Genomic DNA, 21,070 nt, shown 5'->3' on the forward strand with positions numbered 1-21,070 from the left:
AAATACAATCTTTTCAGAACAAATTTTAACCTCTCCTCCATTTTGTTGACAACCAGGGTGATGAATTTCATACCATCCTATAGACTGGTTGGCTGAAAAGGAGCAGTGGTAAAGCCACAAAATAACCTGGCAAGGATAAGTTGATTGGTCTGATCTGGGAGAAAAAGAGTTCAATTTAAGGCTTTAAGGCTGGAGTGATCTCAGGGGTATATAACGGTGACAGCGCCAGGTGGCATATTTTTATGACACTGGTTACAGAAGAGTAGGTCAAACAAAAACCTAATTAAAATCAACCATCAAAGCAAATCACTACCAGGATGCTGGTGTCTATATTAAGGTGTTACTGGCCATAATCCACTGCAAACAGACAACACCTGATGATAAACAGCTTGTGTACAGAAAGATCAGTGAGTGCAATATTAGGAAGAGACAGAAATAAACTTGACATCAGTGAGATGAATTAGTAGATTGTCATTGCTTTGGTTGAACAAATCAAAGTGCACTTTACATGATATTCTTTCAATGAATCAGCAAAAGATACCTTTATAAAACATGTTTAACTAGAATTTACAGTTCAGTCTACCTGTTTCAATATAAAATAGATCGACTTCTGTTGTATTTGTAATGGTTATAATTTGATTATGTTCAAATTATCCTGCTGTCAACAGGAAATTATGGTCACTCTGGATTTCATCTGCACTGGAATCAGAGAACTTTATTAACAAACCATATCAATCTACTTTTGCCTCCTGTGTTTAGAAAAAATATAGCTTTTGAATACTGAATTGAAAGCCATTTGTATTATTTTTTCTGCTTCTAAGAATCCTTGTGAGATCAAAGGCATCACCATTAAATAAGAAGTATTCAAGAAAATCTATAAGGTGGTTTTCGTGATCATAAAATAATGTATTTTTGAGAGGATACTGCAGACTTGTATAGAACAAATGCCCATGTTCAATGTGCAGATCTGCTACCAGACATTAATTGACAGGTAACAGCATTTAAGAATAAATATTTTCATCATGTGCGTCAACATCTCTGCTCTGAGAGCAGTGAACAATGCAGAAAAGTAAACAATCACATTCATTTCAAAGTCCTGATTTTGTAAAGGAACCTATTACAAGAGTTGGCAGAATTTATAAGCAAGCTTCAGCACTAAGTCAACTTCTACCACAATATCTAAATATTTTAAAGGTGCTCTGTGTAAGAATGTGAAGCAATTTACATGTATTAATCATTTTCTAAATGCCAGTCTGTGAGAGCTGACCCAACTGCCTTGGTTGCGTACAACAGCCTGTGGACTGTTCCCTATAAAAATCCAAGGGATTGACTGTTTATCTTTACTCCAGAGGGCCTCACTGCCTCTCTCCTACTTCCCTAAAGCACCAACAGCGCGTAACACTGTCAATTTTAGCAGAAAAATGCAATCCACTAATAACAAGCAACACAGACTCGAACACGAGCACACACAAAAAAGATCTACCAACATGATGCCAGTCAGTCATGAAGAGTCTTGTGGATGTCACTGTCACTGTTTTGGCTGATGTCCAGGATGTTTCGACATAATCAACAGGATGCTTCCTGCACCAAACTGAACAAACCTAGGTAGCAATATTAAAGTGTTGTCTGACTGTTACACAGAAAACCTTTAAAGCAGAGAAAGAGTGAAGCTTATAGACTGAATAGAGACAATGTAAGCATTCCTTTATCAGAAGGTGTAAAAAAGGAAAAGGACAAACTACATCACCAAGGTTTCAGATTCTAGCTCTCTAAAATGCATTTATCGTGGGCTTGTATTTTGATAAATTTGATTTTGATTTGCTCTTTACCACATAAGTAAGCAATTATTTATGCATCTTTGAACTGTAAAGCTTGAGGTGAAATGAAAACAGTTTGTTTACACACAAGAGAGTTACAGTGTTGTGGATTAAACCAATTAAACATGTAATTCAGCTGTGCTATAATTCATGTGTTTACTCTTAAATACAGATTAAAAGGTTTAAATATGTTGGATTTAATAGATGACAGTGATTGAGGCGTGATGCTACTTTGATGGAATAATATCTGATTATTCACATGAATATGACCATGTGAGGTATTTACGTGGATTGCATTTAATTATTAGGTTCAATTATAATGAACTGGGTCACTGCATCATGAAATACACTGACGATTCCCTTTAAACAATGCATCTGTTCACATAATAGAGGTTTCTCACGGCTGCCAGAGGTGTTGACACAGGTGCATCTAATATTACATTAATAACGGCTGCATTTCCCTTCAGCGGGCGTTCCCATGTCAGAGCTTTGGGATGTCGGCCTATTTACAGAACCACCACAGATTTGTTGGTAGTATCTTATGTATTTCCTGCTGGGACAAGTCAAAAGAAACAAGTATTGGGCCATCTTTACAGGCGCTTGTGGCACACGCCTGTCCTATTTGTTTGTAAAACATCTATTCTCCAAATCTTAAATATTTTACAGGTAGAACCAATACTGTCTTCTAGTCTTGTATTTGGAAGAGCAAATTTTAGAACAAGACGTGGTGATGAAAGGGAGCTGCATTCACTGCCATTTTCATCAGCTTATCTTTAAATTATTTCCCCCCGCCCTCTTTTCTTTTGTTTCTTTGACACCCGTCGACAGTTCCGTATATGAAGCTTAACACTAAGAAGATGTATTTTTCGGAGCTGTGTTTTACTTAAGCACCCATAATACAATGCATGCTTGTTGTTTTTACATACATCTAACGTAAGTAATGTGAAGCTGTAAAACTGTTTGTATTGTATACCAGCCAATGCTACAAGCAGACACTATAAGATACAACAACTGATAAATATAAGATGGATAAGTCCTTCGTCTTCTATCTGTAAACTCCAAAACAGGTATGACGCCCAAAGAGTTCTATTTGAACAAAACAAGGTACATCTCCAACACCATCCTGAATTATACGACTGTAATTACAAGATTGGTGACAGAACATATTTGCCTATTTATATAATCATTAATTCAGTTGTTTGTTTGTTTATTACCCAAACTGATTGGCAGCAAACTGAATGGCAGCCTGTACATACAGGCTGTTTTAGCCTGTATGTACACAGTGACCTTAGAACCAGATACACATACCTTAAGACATTTTGTGCGTACGACTGTGTTCTTTCAGTTTCGGTTTTTCCAATTTCATGCTTTGATCATTTCCAGTAAGCTACTGCAAAAACCTGAAATAACCTGAAAGACAAGTACAGAGAAAGACATCGAGGGAGAAAGAGAGTGAGAGAGGGAGTGAGAGAGAGAGAGAGAGAGAGAGAGAGAGAGAGACAGAGTGAGAGAGGGAGTGAAGTGAGAGAGAGAGAGAGAGAGAGAGAGAGAGAGAGAGAGAGAGAGAGAGAGAGAGAGAGAGAGAGAGAGACTGCCTCAAGGTGGATAAGGAGTAAGATAGAGGAAAAGGAAATGGAGAACTGGTAAAGTGAATGCAAGTAGGCGGAACATATAGTGAAGAGAAAACAGGAACAAAGTCATAACACATGCCAAAGTACACCTGTATACCTGAGCAAAGCCACTCCTTCCCTAGAACACATCAGAGATGGTTGAGGAGCGGAGGAAGGAAAATGCACTGAGACCTTGTACAGCTTTAAGGGTTTGCGGCTCTTTCCACATTGCTTCAGGTCTGGTTTGGGAGTATTTCTGAGATTAGGGAGTTCATGTATTTTTGTTTTTGTTGCTTTGTTTTTCAGCCGTTCAGTCCAGAGTAGTATTTCTTTTTTTTCTTTTTTTTTGTGACTTACATACCTGATGAAGATGTGGTCAATGAACGTTATGATCCTTCTGCTGTTCTGCTATGGTGAGTAAAAAGCAGCTAATCTACAGTTTGATTTATATATGTTGTCTAAAAAGCAGTCAACCATTGAATGGGTCTTCTTTCTCTTCCAAGTACCTCTAATGGGAGAAATAAATAATAACATTACATCAATGAAGCCAAGTAATATATTTGACAGAGAGGCACTGCCTCTCATTTGAAATGAAGGAGAGTCCCAGAGCACTGTGAGGACTTTGGCCATTTTAAGTGACAGTGATTGATAGAAAATGCCATTTAATTTTAGAGTCTGGCTGATTTAATATTGACTATATCATTGTACAGCTTATGAAAATTCTAATTTCGAATGGACTACTCTCTGTGTAATTTCCAATATTTCACATCTTCAATAAAATAAATGGGCTTAAACGTTACAAGTCTAATATGCTCTGGGTCGGTAAAACAGAAGCGCTGTGTGTCGGGGGCTTGACATCCCTAAAATGCAGCCTGTGTATACATTTTGTAAGCTATAAAATACAGTGAACTATACTGCCCGTACTTGTGTCTTTTTCCCGTGTCCCAGCTTAGTTGTAACAAATATGTGTCAGGCAAAGTTAAGGAGCAAAGTGCTGTCTTCAGATCCACCATAAGAAGAAGCAAAGTCCGTCTTAAATAAGAAGGACTGATTAGCTCTGTCTTACTCAGGACTACGAGGGAACTTTCATTGTCCGATTCATTTAGGCTGTAACATGGACAGAAAAAGATGCAACCTGAGTACTGAAGCGCTGTGAAAAAGTACAGAATAGTGTTCTTACATAGATTGTACTAAGCATAAAAAAAAGGATGGATAGATAGATAGATAGATAGATAGATAGATAGATAGATAGATAGATAGATAGATGATAGATAGATAGATAGATAGATAGATAGATGATAGATAGATAGATAGATAGATAGATAGATAGATAGATAGATAGATAGATAGATAGATAGATAGATAGATAGATAGATAGATAGATAGATAGATATCCTTGGATTTAGAATTTAACGCAAATTATGAAAGTGAACAGATCAATGAGAACAAGGACACTGCATTATCACAAAAACGAGTCTGACTTTTCCTGTTTTCCTACAGCTTGTCTTGCAACTGGCAAGGACAGTGTGTATTTTGTCTCGAAAAACTTTCACAATGTACTACACTGGGCGGCAGTGAATCCTGCTTCTCCTGGGCAGAAGGTGCTCTATAGTGTCCAGTACTGGAGGTAAGACCAGGATGACAGCTGAATGATTATTTTAACACCTGCACCTACATTGCCCTTTTGCACCCATGAGTAAAGATCCATATAGAGAGGTGGGTCCAAGGAGGGAAAAAAGTTGTGTATGCAGGGTAAACACTTGGTTAGATCATACTCGTGATGGCTCTGTCAAGGTACTGTAAAATCAATATTTTGTAATAAGACTTGGTTACAAATTTGTAGCACAGCCCAGATCACCAGATGGTCTATAGGTGTTTATAGAAGAAATATGTAGAGTGTGACACAATGAATCTAACTCAAATATAGCCTATTTTTCCAAAAGCTTTCTGTCACCGGATTACTGTGTCATGCTTTTGAAGTATCTTGACTATCCATTGTACTGTTTTCATGCCATCACTAAATTCCATGAAAAGATCCACAGCAATGCGACAATAGTCCTGCAAGTACCTGTCAGTAATACAGACCTCCACTGATGATCAAACTCTGTTAAAATCACCTGAATAAACCTCACTGTTGGAGTGAATAATGCTCTTTCAATGCAAAAGGCCATCACAATTTATTCTGCGATTCCACATACACCATAAATACTCAACAGCACAGCATGTCTGCAACTGAAAATAGCAAATACTCAGTTATTGTATAAGTGAAGTTTGATCAAATCTAGATGATTGATGAAATTCCTATTTGTTTTTTTTTTTTTTTTAAACCAGGGCTTTTGGAGACTTAGTCTGTGGTAAAGAGCCACAGTTTGGGGAACACGGGAATAGAAAGATGGATTTTGTTTGTTTTGGTCTTTTAATGAGATTTGTTCACATAAAAACATAGAAAATTGCTGTTCTTATCCCTTAACATCTAGAAATTGCATTTTCCTGCAAAGTAAAGAGGTCCCCATCTGGCTGTCCCTTGCTGTCACTATCTCCCCTCCTCTCCTCCCTATGTGATTAGAAAAAGACTAGTGGCTCAGGAAATGTACTGCCAAAACACTAGCATGCACCAATTGAAGTGCACCATACAGAGGCTTGGATTTAGCTCATCCATCAGTGGCTTAGAAACAACACAAAATAATATCTATAGGGCCCATCCCCTGTGATTAGAAGCCTATGTGCACAGCACTCTGTTCTCCTCACTAAATGGAAATGCAACAGTCACAGTGCGCTTTCATGGCTTTCAAGTAGAATTATTTTCTTTTCATTTTACTCAATCTCTACAAATGGGCCTCAACTGAGTGGAAATGTCATTTTGTCTAATTACTCATGACGCAGTGTCACAGACAAATGTCAAGTGCAATCCCTATCCTATTGACTTTTTTCTCAGCCACCGTCACCTGCTGAAGAGACTTCCAGCATCAAATTAGCTGCAGAGAAAAACTAGTTTAACTATTCCTGCTCAATATTGATTCCTTGTTAAATGAAAATGCTGTCATTCGTTTCCATCAAAAAGGTTTTTAAGCGTGTTGAAAAGAAGATGGGTGATTTTGTGTGGTCAGGATGGTTTTTCTGCGCTTAATTCACTGTAGCCATTTACAGCACAGAGCAGCTTCAGAACCTGAAAGCATGAATCCTTGTTTTTTTGATTTTCATACAGAACATGGTTTGGATTAAGCTACAACAATTCTTTTTTTTTGATAATCCATTCATTGCTCTGAGTATGTTGTTAAACAAAAAATGTCAAATGTCTGATGCCTGCTTCTGAATTTTAAATATTTTCAGTTTCAGACACTGATCAACATTTTTTTTTATCATTTTCCCACATCTTATACACAAAACAGCTAAATGTTTATTTGAGAAAAAAATCAAGCAAATTAATCAGCATTGAAAATACTTTAGTTAGCTGCAGCCCAAATGAAAAACATTTACATTTTCAACTAAGACATTCACACTGCTGAATAATAATAATAATACAGAAAGTTATATATTGGAAGCTAAACTCCACATAGCACATTTTGGTTACCACAGTGCATCAGTAAACCCAGTTTAATGCATTGCCATTTGTTTCCAAGACCACAACCTGATTGTACTGCATACTTATTACAGTGATGCTAAAGACCAGAAGTGGCAGGAAAAAGAGGAGTGTCAGAACATTACGGGCCTGTCCTGTGATCTGACTGCAGAAACCCCATCGGTTCATGATGTACACTACCAGGCTCGGGTGCGTGTTAACGGCACAAGCTATGGCCGCACCACAAGGATCAGACCCTTAGCAGAAAGTAAGAATCAACATGCTTCTTCATGCATTTCTCTGCTTCCTCAAGCCAAATGTGGTTTGTTGCCATGCAGATAAATCAACATTTCTTGTCTCCATAGCTATTCTTGGTGCACCCATCTTGTCTAATTACACAAGAGGGTCATCCCTGTATATTGACATCACCCTGCCCTTGGGGCCAAATGGAGTCTCCATTGAAGACATCATTGCCAAAAGCAAAAGTTGGTCCTCCAAACCCATTCTTTATACTTTGAATATCACCCATCCACAGTGGCCTGTCGAGGTGAGTTTCCATTGAAATAATAAACTGTACACGCATTCTTTATGTGTCATGTAATAATAAAAATAATAATAATAATAATAATAATAGATTAAAGATAGGTATTGCTTGCATATTAGTCACAGGTATTATTACAGGCATCAACAGAGAAAAACAGCTTCACTTAAATTATGAATGTTTTCTGATGCCATTAATTGTATACTTACATAACAGGAAGAACAGGTCCCATACAGTAACAAACTGACAAACGTACTGATGAATGATGTTTTTTAAAGTATTAGCACAAGCTAAACAATGTGTCTTAAGCTCACTCACATGGCAAATATTAAAATATTGACCGCTACACTACCATTATTATAGTTTTTCTCGTTATGACCCTTGGGTTTTCACAATACTTAGAGCTTTTTCTTGCTCATATCGAACTAAAAATGTTTTGTTAATCCGACCAGTACAAACTGTAATAAAATACATTGATCCGGTACCATCCATTTTATCCATTCTGCCTCCAGATCCAAAAAAGCAAAACTAAGCAGTTCATTATCAACTTGAAGAAGAAACAAACAAAATACTGCGGCAATGTGGTCTACAAGTTATCATCTGAATGGGGTCGCCCAGAGAGTGAAAGCGCCTCTTTCTGTGTTACACTTTCAGGTGAGCAAAACGATGACCACAACATGCAAACGGGTGAATGACTCATTTGTTCATATATGTGTGAATTACAGGCTCTTTTGCATAATGCAGGAATTTTCTGCTCGTTCCAAATGGATAGTTAATACCTTTTAGTATATTTCTAGGAATGTGACAGAATAGCTGATACAGCCTTGTAATATTTACAAAAGTTTGATTTCACTCAACTTACTAGAAAGCTGTCAAGAGCCCACCTGCTGTGGAAAAAATACAAGAATTAAGATACTTCGAAATGTTGCATTTTCTACATTTTACTTTAATCAGGTTGCACTCATCTCCTCAAGTGATTGCAGCCACTTTGGAACAATGTAGTGTTTGGTAATAAATTAGAGTTTGTTATAAATCATGGCCTTTTAGACGTCTGCTTCTGCTCCAAGTCTTACTGTTAGAATATAATGAGTGAAGTCCATTGGCTAAAACTAGACACACGCTGGTTTTACAATGAAGTTTAAAAAAAATTGGGTTTACAACAATAACCCAATTGTTCATATGGTAATTCTGACTCTTACCTGATAGTGACTGAAATGAAGTGTTACTCTGCGAAAAATTTCCTCATAAGTGCTGGAGCACTGACCTCTCCCTCCCACATTATTGTCAAACTCATGAGACAAGAGATTAGATAGCACGGTATGCTGCAAAGATAACATTCTTCTCACCTTAGCTTGCCTTTTTGTATATTCTCTACTTTCACATTTGACAGTCTTAAATGTAGATAGCATACTCCTATATTGCACAGGCAGGCTAAATAAACATATCCAATTTTTAAAACACACTCAAAACCACTGTTATCCAATTCCAAAAGGGGGAATCCATTTCTATATGTTCCTGAGTACATTTGAGTTTATATAAGGTCCTGTTAACTGACTTACAACTGCCTCTGGGGATTATGTAAAAGTACTGGTCCATGCAGGTACCTGTATATTTAACAACCCTACAGCGCTACTCTGTGAGAACAGCCTAGGCACATGTGTAATAATGGGATTTTTATCTAACTCACAGTTATAAAGTCTAATTTTTAAAGATGTGTTGTTTTTCACCTGGACATGTCTCTGACAACAATTTTTATTCTCCCTCAGACAATACTCAGCTTTTGCAATGGCTTCTCGTGAGTGCTGCTGTTCTGGCAGCCTTAGTAATAATATCAGTTGTATGCATGTGCAACTACGTGAAGAGTGGAAAGTCAAAGAGCATGCCACAAGTATTGGTAAGACCACAGTTTGTTCATTGTCCTTTGGTGTGTCTGTGTTGCAACAAGGAAATGTTGCATTACTGGAAAATCAAGCCCTCTGGCACATGAATTACTGTACGCATGTTCAATTTGTTAATGTGAAGTTGTCACCCAAAAGTAATTCCAAACACCAAACATGACTGATGCTATTTTCGAAAAGTGAAAGAAAGAAAGATTCCAGAGTGTCATTATGGTTCACCAATTGATCTTGTATCTATGTTGGCTTTGCTTTTTGTGTTAATGTGGTGTAAAGTGTTTAAACTACAGTTTTTTTTAAATAGATCTGATAAAGTCAGCACATTTGTTTTTGTCAGTTGGTATATTTTCCAACCATGCCCTTTATTGACATTTAGGGATCTGTCTTCTTTATCTTTGTAACAGACAACCACTTCTGGGAGCTGTAAAGTACTGGAGATTCTAGATAGGAATCGTATCATTTCCAAAATAGACGTCTGCACTGAAAGCGACCAAACCACTTACGCTAACATCAAGGGGAAGGCTGACCTGCCCTCAGTTGGGTTTTTGGGTTATTCTCCCAATGGCATTCCTTTCCAGGCCTGGCAAGGCAGCAGTGGCTCCTCTGTGGGCACAGGTGCGGGTACTATCACTGCAAGTCCTGAAGACACAAGCGCCCAGTCCTCTGATATCTACAGTGCAGTTGCTGTCCATGTCCCAGCTGAAGAAAATGAAGTTTTTCAGCAGGCTACCACTGAAGACAGAGAAAACAGTCACGCAACACTGTGTTCCAGTGAAGACGGTTGGGAGAGAGAAGGAATGTGTTCAAAGCTGACCTCATGTGGAGAACCACTATTATCTGATGTTACCGCTTGTGAGGGCTGTCCAGCAAGTCAGCTGCTACTCCACACAGTTCGGGATTCCAATGGAAAACTCATGTTGCCTTTGCTCAGTTGTCAGTTACAGAGCAACACTAGTGACACAATATCACCAGTGAACCTGGAGAGAAAACCCCTTTTATCAGACCTCATAGACTCCACGGATGGGCCATCATTAGCATCCTTGCAGTGCTTAGACAGCTCAGAATGGTCCGACTCTGGGTGTGATGATAGCTCTGTAAACACACCAACCCACCCATACTGCAACAGCCATTACTCCCCATCTCAAGCAGTTGTTCCTTATTTTCACCAGGGATGTCAGGGCACGCCATGTAGTGATGCCATATTTGAATCAGGTTACAAACAAAACTGGATGCCTACAGTCCCTGGTGGACCTACAGCCACAGAGCATTGTGATTATAAAAGGACAAACTATGCTCAGAACTGGACTGGTATCAAAATGAATGGGGAAGGTGAGGAGAATGAAGGGGGAGGAGGAGTGGCGATATCAAGACAAATTCTCCTGGGAAATTGGAAGATACAAATTCAAGAATAATTCTTCATGAACTTTTGGGACTTACTTTTCCCCTGTACTGAATAACGATACAGATGACTCATCTCAGTACCCTTGTTTTGTTTGTTTTCTAAAGGACAAAATGGGGAAGAGGACTGGCAGGTTCTCTAGGTAACAATGCAGAACTCATGCAAATTAGTTGTGTTATTGTGATACCAGAAACAGATTCAAACTCTCCTGTTTCTCTTTTTTGAGAGGAAACAGTCAAGATTTGTCCAGAACTAGGATTTAACAATCACCTCTGGATCTTAAAGTACATTTCATTCCTAGATAATATATATATATTATGCTTGGATATATTTGATTTATTTATCAATCGTAAACTATTCAAAAATGAATAGCCTTAAGTGGTGGGCTTAAAGTTTGTATATATGTAATTTATAGAGTCCTTGTTTACTTTTTCAAGCCAATGTTTCACAGCATAAACACATTTTTACAAACAGATTGTGTATTGTACAAGATGGTGAATTGTTAAAAGCTGAATAGAAAGTTCACTTCATATTTAAATGATACAATCTGTAGCGCACTTAACCTTATTGTGTCGTGTGTGTCATAAGTGGTTGCCCTGTGTGAAACAAATGTGTACTTTTAGTCTCATATCATATTGTATTTTTTAATGTATTTATGCTAACTTTCTAGTGTTTTCATTTTTACAAGACTTAGACAGCAAAAACAACACCAAAAGCAGTTAAGCATACATAATCATCGTGGGTATTTATGTCATCACTATGACAACATATTGTTGCAACTTATTACACACACTAAACACACAAATCCGCGTGTGGTCACTTACATATTACAATGTGGACACTAAGCCTTAAAGATTAGATATGAAAACAAATCTGATTGCATTACAGCTGAAAAGCAGAACAGACAAAGTCCGACGCCTATTGTGATATTTTCAGCCTTTTGAAAAGGAGCAAGATGACTAAATATCTGATAGGACTACAGTCCTAGGTCTGTGCTCACCAGCATATTTCAGTATGATCAGTGATGTATGAAACTCACAGAATGATGTCATCTGTAAATAAAAAAGCAAATATTTTTTCTAATTTTCAAAGTTCATAAACGCACTTTGTTCTCAAAGTTTGCTGTTCTTTCAGAGAAAGAAAATACAGCATGATTTATATATTAAAAGGTGGGTTTGTGGTGCAACCTTAGTCACGCTGATAACAGCTAGGTTTTTATTAGCCTGAACACGTCTATGTACAGCTGTAAAGTAAATAATGTCAGGTGTGTTTTATAAGTGTGGTGTGAGTCACTTAGAGACATTTTGTACACCAAAATACAGATGTAGGTGTATATCCTCCGTGTGAATGTTATAAAAAGTAGCAGCTTTTCTTTATTCTGTATATACAGCTTGTGCATTTCTACTAAATGTGTTTTTTGTAAAGTTCATATTGGAAAATGTTCAACTGCATTGTGAGATAACATATTAAATCAAAAAATGACACATTGTAAACACTATTTTTTACAGCAACATTTGTGAAAGAGACACACTGTGTCAGTTTTCAGTTGCACAAAATCATAAGAATGTACACTGGAGAACCTCAAATCATTCTCTGCAATTGTAGCACAACCACAGTTTTGTGTTCTTTTATTTTGACTTCTGAAAAATATATTTACTCAATTGACAATTTGCTAAAACTGGCCCCTTGGAGTCCTGGTGAGATGAATAAATGTGGTAGAGTAATAAACCTGCACCTGTGTAACACTTAAAGTACTTGCTACATGCTGTACTCATTTACTGTGTCAGACCATAAAGAAGTGAGGTGGATTGCACAAAGAATCCAAAGTACAAGTTGACAGCCTGTTGCTAAGTAGTGGAAATTAACAGTCAAGGAACAGTTTGTCATTGTGGCTCTGCCTGTTTGGACATAATGTACAAATATGTTTTCTGTTTTTTGGAGGGGGGTATAGCCTTTAATCAACCAGGTCGGTCCTGTTGAGATACAATGACCTCTTTTTAAAGGGAAGCCTGGCCAAGACAGCAGCCTGAGAAACCGAATCAATTAGTATTTGAAATATTTAATGTTGCAACCTAAAATTGGTACTGATGCAGAAATAGGAGTTTAACAACAGACTGCACACCGAGAGTAAAAGAACACCATAAACCATTTTCTGTAAAGTATCCCTTCAGATTATGTTCTATAGAATTTCACTAGAAAGCTGTCTGTGAGACTGTATGACTCCTTTCTGGGCAGCTGGAAGAGGAAGTGATTTTCCCATTAACTGTCAAAAGGAAGAATAGAAAGGTGTTGCTTTCTGCATCCATGGGATACTTTTCAAGGGATTACATAAAACTTGAATGCATCTCAGGTTTAATCTCCATTGTAAGCTTGGTTATTCAATGGCTAAACGATACCCTAATGAGATATTTCCCATTGATATTAAGTCTGACCTATAAACAGGCAACAAGAAAACCAGTGGCAGATACAGTTTGCTTTAAAGGTTCTTAACTTTGAAGGAACTAGATAACATAACAGATTACCAGTCAATTTCAAGATCAGACAATCACTGAATTCAATGAGATTTACACGTTTACGTTGCATATTTATTCAAGACAAAGATCCAACTTTGGTGTCGCAAGTTAATCAATGGCAAAAGCAGAAAATGTAAAAAAAAAAAAACAGTCAACACGACAAAAAGAGCAGCTTCACACACTTCCATAAACTCCGAAGACCAGGCTAAGTACAACTAGAGTACAATTTGCAGGATAGGAGCAAAATACTTAAAACCTACACCATGAAAAATGTCCAAACAATTCAATCAATACATCCTGAAATATAATATCAATACAAAACATTATGAACATGTCAAAGCTTAGATTTATGGTCAGGTTACCTCACAGAAATTACTTCTTTCCAAGGCCACTGCACTTGATAACACAGTGGTGCAATACCTTGAAAGCTACATGAAAACAAACAAGTAATAATGTCTGACTTTTCCTGTTGGTTTTGTAAAAATTGTTATGGCATAAGTGAATGTTGTTGAGGGTTTCTAATGTGTGCAGTCTGTGCAAACTGGTATAAACTAAATGTTTTTAAGTTACATTTCATAACCCTTGGGCATTCTGTGGCCCTTTCTTCATCAAATGTTAAGCATTTCAATAAACCCAACGTGAAATCAAATTAGAGGTGTTGTCCTCAACATATGAGTGGGCTCTGTGCCTGCAGTGACAATAAATTTGATACACAAGTACCTGGTAAAGTAGGGATAATTTTACATGAATGGAGCGCTAGAGCTGAGAAAGCACAGCAAAGGTCACTGTTGCAAAATTTTTTTTAAAAAAGGGAAAAAAAAACACAACAGCTATGACATGAATATGTGAAATGGCTCTTGTAAGTAGAAGTAAGTGGAAATTTGAGAGACTAAGCTACTGGGTAAGATACAGTCAAGAAAAACTACATTCAAGAGAATCACGCATGATGTTGCAAAGAGGACTGAGCAAAAGATGCATGGGAGGATATTAAGTTGTGGCAAATCACTCTGAAATAACACCCTAACATGAAGTTAAGTGTGCACAGAGTGAGGAATTTCTCGTCTCTAGTGCGTTTAGGAAGGACATTGCACAGACCATGTTTTCAAGCTTTTCATCATGCTCTTTCCCTGCTATCTTCCCATTTGGCTCTTCTTTCGACAGATGTACAAAAACCAGTCATTGGTTGGCTAGCAGCACTCAGAGGTTCTATTCTTTTTGTCTGCCAAAAGGCTGTCTGTCTTTTCTTTCAACTCTACAAGTCCCGAGAAGATCGAACGGGAGATTGCACACCTAACCCTTGAATGCTACAACCATGATAGACCTTTGAATGGGGAATAGTACTTCTGCACAAATAGAATTTCAGTCACTGCCGAGAGTATCTGCCTGCCCTGGATCAATGAATATATTGATTGACTGAGAGTCTTTGCCACTTAAGTCGTTTCTACCACTGAAAGCGCATGGGAGGCAACCAGGTTTGACCCTTGCACAGCTAAATTCTTTCAGTAACTCCCCAAGTAGTTAAAGGTTGGCTGGATCTCCAGAAATGCCCATGTTGACTCTCCTTCTCTTCAAATTAAAAAGCTGCAATGTGTCCTTCAAATTCAATTCGTGTCCTTGAATTTTCTAGGTAATAGATTTATAGAGATTCTAATAAAAATTTAATGGCTCCTCTGAGGTATAAATTCCCAACCAGCTTTTCAGAAGGTTGTTTTGAAGTATACATTCATCAGACACTACATTAAAACCACCTGGCTAATCTCAAGTCCCACTAGTGCCGAAACAGCTCTGACCCATCAGGGAATGGACATGAGACCTGTGGTGTCAGACACTGGGACGCTGGCAATGGATCCGTTTGGTCTTGTGGGCTGCAAGTGGGGCCTTAATGGATCGAGCTATTTCTGGTGCATTCTGTGGCTCAGATCTTGGGAGCTTGGTATCTGGGTCAGTGCTCTTTGTGTTCCTGAGCAGTTTTTTGCGCTGTGGTAGGCCACATTGTTCTGCTGGGGGGTGGCCACTGCCATTGGGGAGTGTGCTTGGTCTGCAACAATGTTTAGGTAGGAGGTTTGTGTTAAAATACCATCCACATGAATGGCAGGACCCAAGGTTTTCCAGCCTTGTACTATAAGCTGATGATCAATGTTTATTTAGTTCACTTGTTAGTAGCTTCAATGTTGCGAATCTACAATGTAAACAGTTAGATTTGCTAATCAGTTATATTCTATCAATATTTAAGGCACAGTTCCAGTGTAGGAAGTGTAGCAAAGGAAAACAATACTCTCTGAAGAAATTATGTCTAAAGAGGTTGGAGAAAGTTGCCAGATCTTAGCAATGATATATTCAGTTGTCTTAGGTATAAAACAGTCATTCCCTCCTTTCTCAATTGAAGCTGCTTTTCTTAATGCATCCTTGCTAAAAACGTTAACTGGGTCTGTTGAGAAATCTAAATCTGGCATCTTTCATTGATACAACACTATGAAGTTCCTTTATGAATGCTTCATGTTAACACACATCCTTCAAAATAGCATAACTTGTGTGAGTTGCACACAAGTGATGTCATTAGCTTGAATAATAATAATTAGTTTGTTCAGGTACAGCTATCTAGAGAAAAATGAAAAAGTTTAACTAAAATGAGGCTCAGCATTATTGCTATGCTGCTTTATTACCGTTTTGTTGTCACTGTACGTTATAAATAGCTTGATGATCTGCCTGAACTGCCAGTTTGTGTAATATTGTGTTCATCTTGGCCCATATCTTTCTAGGAGGTGGGTTATTTTGTTTTGTTTTGCCCTGGCGTATATGGGGTAAGTTATGTAATAATCTTGGCCAATGTTATTTTCTATTACTACTGAAGATAACCGTGCAGCTTGTACGGCTTATTTTTCACATTAAATAAAGAAAAATGTCAATTTAAGAATTATTTCTGCACTGTTGACAGCTTCTGCAGCCGGGTCAATCTCTACCACTTTTCAGCAACTTTTTATGTTATTATTCTAGTGGAGTCGATTTTATTTACAAGGCCTGAAGTCAACAATTCGCTTCAAAAGGCTTTACTTCAATCTGTGCAGTATATTAACTAGCAGGTAGTGAGCAAACTACAAAAGGCAAGATTTTTGGCAGACAGCTTCATTTACACAACAAACATTTACTGTTAAAAGTTTAACTGGAAAAGTTGACAACAAAATTGTCCATGACAGATACATTTTCAGTCTTTGTAATAATACTGAAAACCGATAATAAATTATACTAGATATATCCAGTTTTCCACTTAGGTCCTTCATTGTAGTGAGTCTGTTAAACCAAATTCAACAGTTTATTCCTGTAACTTCAAAAAAACCTGATGTATAAACAATGATTTTAGGAGAGAAACAATTCCCTCCTAAATATTTTTCCAAATATGACTAAACACACTTAATTCCTATAAAATATTACTCCCTGTTTGTGCTACCACAGAAAAGAGCGTGTAAACTGCATATTAATAATATCTTTGTCCAAGAAGAAGCGCTAACTTGGATTCCCGTGGCATCAGTCAATGCGACCCAGCTCTTGCAGGTCAAGGGTGTCTGTTGAGAAAATATGCAGGTAAATGTCGTCCAATTATTAACCTAACCCACTAAGATCTTGTTTAGCTGCTTCTCCAATCGAAGTAGTACAATCTCAAAAAAAAAAAAGCTTTCAAAAAAAAGGACTAGTGTTCAGGCTTTAAGGAGCATCTAACAGATACACTTCATTTTGCTTTTTGGCTTTGACATGGCGTGAGTGAATGACAACCAGCAGACTTCTTCCAGCCATCCTGTTTCAAAAGGCACTTTCCTTTCTCCCGGACCAAATCACTTGATGAATTGAAGTCTGCATGTAATTGGAAGCAATCACTTCGCCCCCTCCCTTTCCACTCGTGCATTCTAATGATCTCCTAATGGGCCCTTGATTAGAAAAAGGCATGGAAACAGCTGTCAAGGCTGGCCAGGAAATGATGAATCATCCCGGAGACTTTGGTGTCCATTAAGATCTATTCTGGGCCCAATCACCAGCAGGTAAGAGGATAGGGAAAGAAAGTTTATTAATATTTAGTCTGAACCAAGACAATTCCTAGTGGAAAAATAATAATTTCAGTATTTAAACTGAAGGGTGGATTTTGAAAACTGAGAGGATACACCTCCCAACATTTTGTAAAAACTTACAATTTCTTTTCCTAAACCAAAAATGTTTTTTTACACATTAATATATAATGACAAAGGGCAGCATATGTGAAATTCTCACACTAAGAGCTGCAAAACTACTGTGTAAATTTGTTGAAGGGCACAAAAGGTAAAGACCCTGACACAATAATAAAGGACAGCTGAGAGTAATTCATTTGTCACAGGTTTACTTAATGGAAATTACTTGTATTATTAAACTATTAGTCGTATTTTTAGAATTCATCAAAAAAAAAGTGATATGATGTTATAGTATGTAACAGTGATATGACTTGTCAAAACATGAAGAACACCATATAAAAGTAAGTCATGCCATGTTCAAAATGATAAATGTCTGGTATCCTTTCATGTCCTGGCCTCTGGCTCAGGTCACGCTAGATCGCCTGTAAACATGGTGTTCAAACTGAGGGGGAAAAAACATCAAACTGGCCTCCAAGTTGTTATAAAAATATGGTATGTAGGGACTTTCTCTGATATGAGACTTACTGGCACAATTTGCACTCACAAACCTGAAAACTGAAGCACTGTATTAATCACACATACCTAAAACCATCACCTCTCAGTGTATGCCTTCATCTTTTAAGTTTTCATTCATGTTTGTTGAGACTTATAATACATGAAGATGTAGTAAAGGAGTAAATGGGTGTAGGTTCATTATGGTGAGTCAAAAGAGTCAAATCACTTGCACTTGTTTGCATGTTTGGCCAGTAAAGCTGATTCTGATAGAACACAAAGTTAAAACCATGACAGTAGACAATGTTCAAATATGGAATTTGTGGGGAAAAAAAGCTAAAAATTACAAAACGTGGATACTTCTCACACAAGCACACACCTCTTCAACCAACCTGCATTACCAATTCAGTATCTGACCAAATGTGAAATATGCTCACAAACTCCAAATCAAATCTAATCAGATCATGCTTGAGTGCTAATAAATTCTGTGTCAGATTTGAAGAAGTCCCTTGAGGCATTTCGGAGATTTGGCTTTCATGAGAATGGAAGGGACAGACAGATGGACACGCAACTTGAAAACATAATGGCTCCGGATGCCAGTGCAAAGCAGCTATATTAAAAGCAGTACAGTTAAGTAATTCATTCAACAACACCCCGTACAGTTCCTTTATGGCTGCTTTTTCTAATTCATAATTAAAATATTGTGCATATGAGTGCTCTAACAAGTTACATGTCAACTCCTCCAACATGTTCAGTTATCCTCCACTTCTGTCACTTGTTCGAAGCAAAGTGACCTGAATGTAGCATCTAGTACAGCTGGGACATCACCAAATTCACAGTCTGTTCTCTCCAAAGACATCCATGATATCCTCCGCATCTGTGACGTGCATCTGTGAGGCACAGATTAAATGGCAGAACATCCAACAAGGAATAAACATTTGTCACACAATCCCACTGATTCTAGCTTTTATTCATTATTTATGCAAGAAAAGTACAGAACAAGCATAAATTGTGAATAAGCATTAATGATTAAATATAACGTAAGGCATCTTGAAGGTGTAACAAATATATATTCCTTCTTGGCTTGCCCTACATGTATCACTAAGTGTATATGCAACTCCATTATATATTTTGTGTTTTAGGTGCTTTGGGAATGTGCAAGCAAAATGATTTGCATGAATGGTCTACATAAATAAGGCAATGCACCGAAAGGAGCTGCACAGGAGTTTGTAAGCAGTACTTTCGCAGCTTCTTATTTAAAGTGCTGAATCATTTCAGTGATTCGTGTGAAGAAATAAAAGACAGCACTGATATGATTTGTTCCTGCTGGACTGGGAAGCTGAGGAGTCTTTCAAAGAAAGAGGAACTAATAAAAGTGGCCCTCAACTGCTTTGTCCCAGCAAGTTATTCTTAGTCCGACAGTCACTGCTGATGTATGATGAGAAGAGAAGGTCTGGCAACCCGAGCTTGTATTGTGTGCTGATATTCCAAAGGCAGGTGTGGCTACTAAAAGCTTATAAATAACCCCTCATCCTTCCATACAACGCTGGTGGCCTTGAATGATGCCTTCTTTCCTTGCGGGACCCCCGTGCTTCTAACCTCTGTCAGTCAATTCACCACCAGACACAAATACATACATAAACAAAGAGATGCAACCATGACAACACAAACATTAATAATGCTGGCTTGTTTTACAGTATTTGAAGAGAGATAGAATAAAAATACAGATTTACTTTATATATAAAATCAGACAACCAGATGCAGCTCTAATGAACACTGTTAAAAAGCAAACTGCTCGATGAGACAGAACAGTGGACAAGTCCCAGGAACTATTTAAAAACAACAAGGAGATATGAAGCACCAACAACAAGAACATGCAAATGGGACGGCACAGTTCAAGTGAACTCAAGGATGATTAAATCTGCTACAACAATTAATGATTCTCTTAGTGAGAAACAACATACCAGTGTTTTGTAGTTAAGCTGCAATGCATATTACAGCTGAAAAATCTAAATATAACATACAAAATGCATCTAAACAGGACTGCTGTGTAGTGAGTTAACTGGTAACATCAGCATGATATAATGTACACAATGATATGCTGCATATTTTTATTATGCTCACAAACTTAATTTAGCCCTTTAGCATTCTGCACTACAAAACAAAATACAGGTCAGGCTTATGCTTTTAATTTTGTCATAAAGTATTAGACAAATTACATTTTGATCTGATGATGGTGATTGATAAAAAAAAATTCAGAAGCATTGAAGTTATTACATTTCATTCTTAGCGGGTCATGAATGTTTTGCCAACCAATCAAGCAGTTGTTTATATATCACTGGATATGTGAACATCGTTTGGTAGCGCTAGATATAGAGTCGCAGGAACACCACAATCACTGTGATCCTTCATCTGGGCGCTGTTCATTTCTGACTCAAAGTTCATGGCAATCCTTTCAAAAGCTGTTGGGATATTTTTTCACTGTGGGTAGCAGAAGAATAAGGTGTAAAGTCTCAGGTGTTACCTCCAAACTAAGTCATGGGTCAGATTTTTAATGAGGACGAACAGCATGGTTTGAATCACAGTCTACTTAACAGATGACGTGCTTCTCTCCCTTGGTTTTCCATTCTTCCCCTCTTTCACCTCCCTCCCCTCAGCTCTGCACCACCTCTGTTTTCCAGCTTGTCACTGGCCAAGCTTTAATTTTCAAGCATTTGTACCCAGGTGGAATAGAGGATTAAAATAAATATATATTTCTTTTGGTGGCAGTTTGTAGTTCTACCACTGCCAGTTGTTCTCTTGAGGCCATTCCAGCTGTTGCTTTCAGCTGCTCGGGTCTCATTGAACAGGGAGCTATTGTATCATCTCTTGGCTGCTTGTCCACAGAGATGTCTGTAAATTGATCGGGCTGATGGCAATAATCTGTGTGTGTGTATGTGTGTGTGTGCGTGTGTGTGTGTGTGTGTGTGTGTGTGTAGGTGTGCATGTGTGCGTGCACTGGGGAAGTGTCATTGGTCTATATTTACTACCTTAAGAATGAGAGAGCATTGTGCTGTCCACATACTTGGCACTGAAGGACACTTTGTGTTC

At 37.8% G+C, this 21,070-nt stretch overlaps 1 protein-coding gene across 1 annotated transcript; it reads left to right on the forward strand.

Annotated features, from left to right (window-relative positions):
* The first annotated feature begins 3,537 nt into the window (after positions 1–3,537).
* ifnlr1 (interferon lambda receptor 1) lies at positions 3,538–12,572 on the forward strand. Its single transcript, XM_023269033.3, has 7 exons — positions 3,538–3,840; positions 4,928–5,054; positions 7,082–7,254; positions 7,352–7,533; positions 8,040–8,181; positions 9,294–9,421; positions 9,827–12,572. Exons 1-7 carry the CDS (start codon positions 3,792–3,794, stop codon positions 10,832–10,834), a joined length of 1,809 nt encoding a protein of 602 aa, XP_023124801.2. The 5' UTR covers positions 3,538–3,791; the 3' UTR covers positions 10,835–12,572.
* The last annotated feature ends 8,498 nt before the right edge of the window (positions 12,573–21,070 follow it).

Source organism: Amphiprion ocellaris, chromosome 9 (assembly GCF_022539595.1).
Source record: "Amphiprion ocellaris isolate individual 3 ecotype Okinawa chromosome 9, ASM2253959v1, whole genome shotgun sequence".
NCBI classification, from domain to species: domain Eukaryota; kingdom Metazoa; phylum Chordata; class Actinopteri; family Pomacentridae; genus Amphiprion; species Amphiprion ocellaris.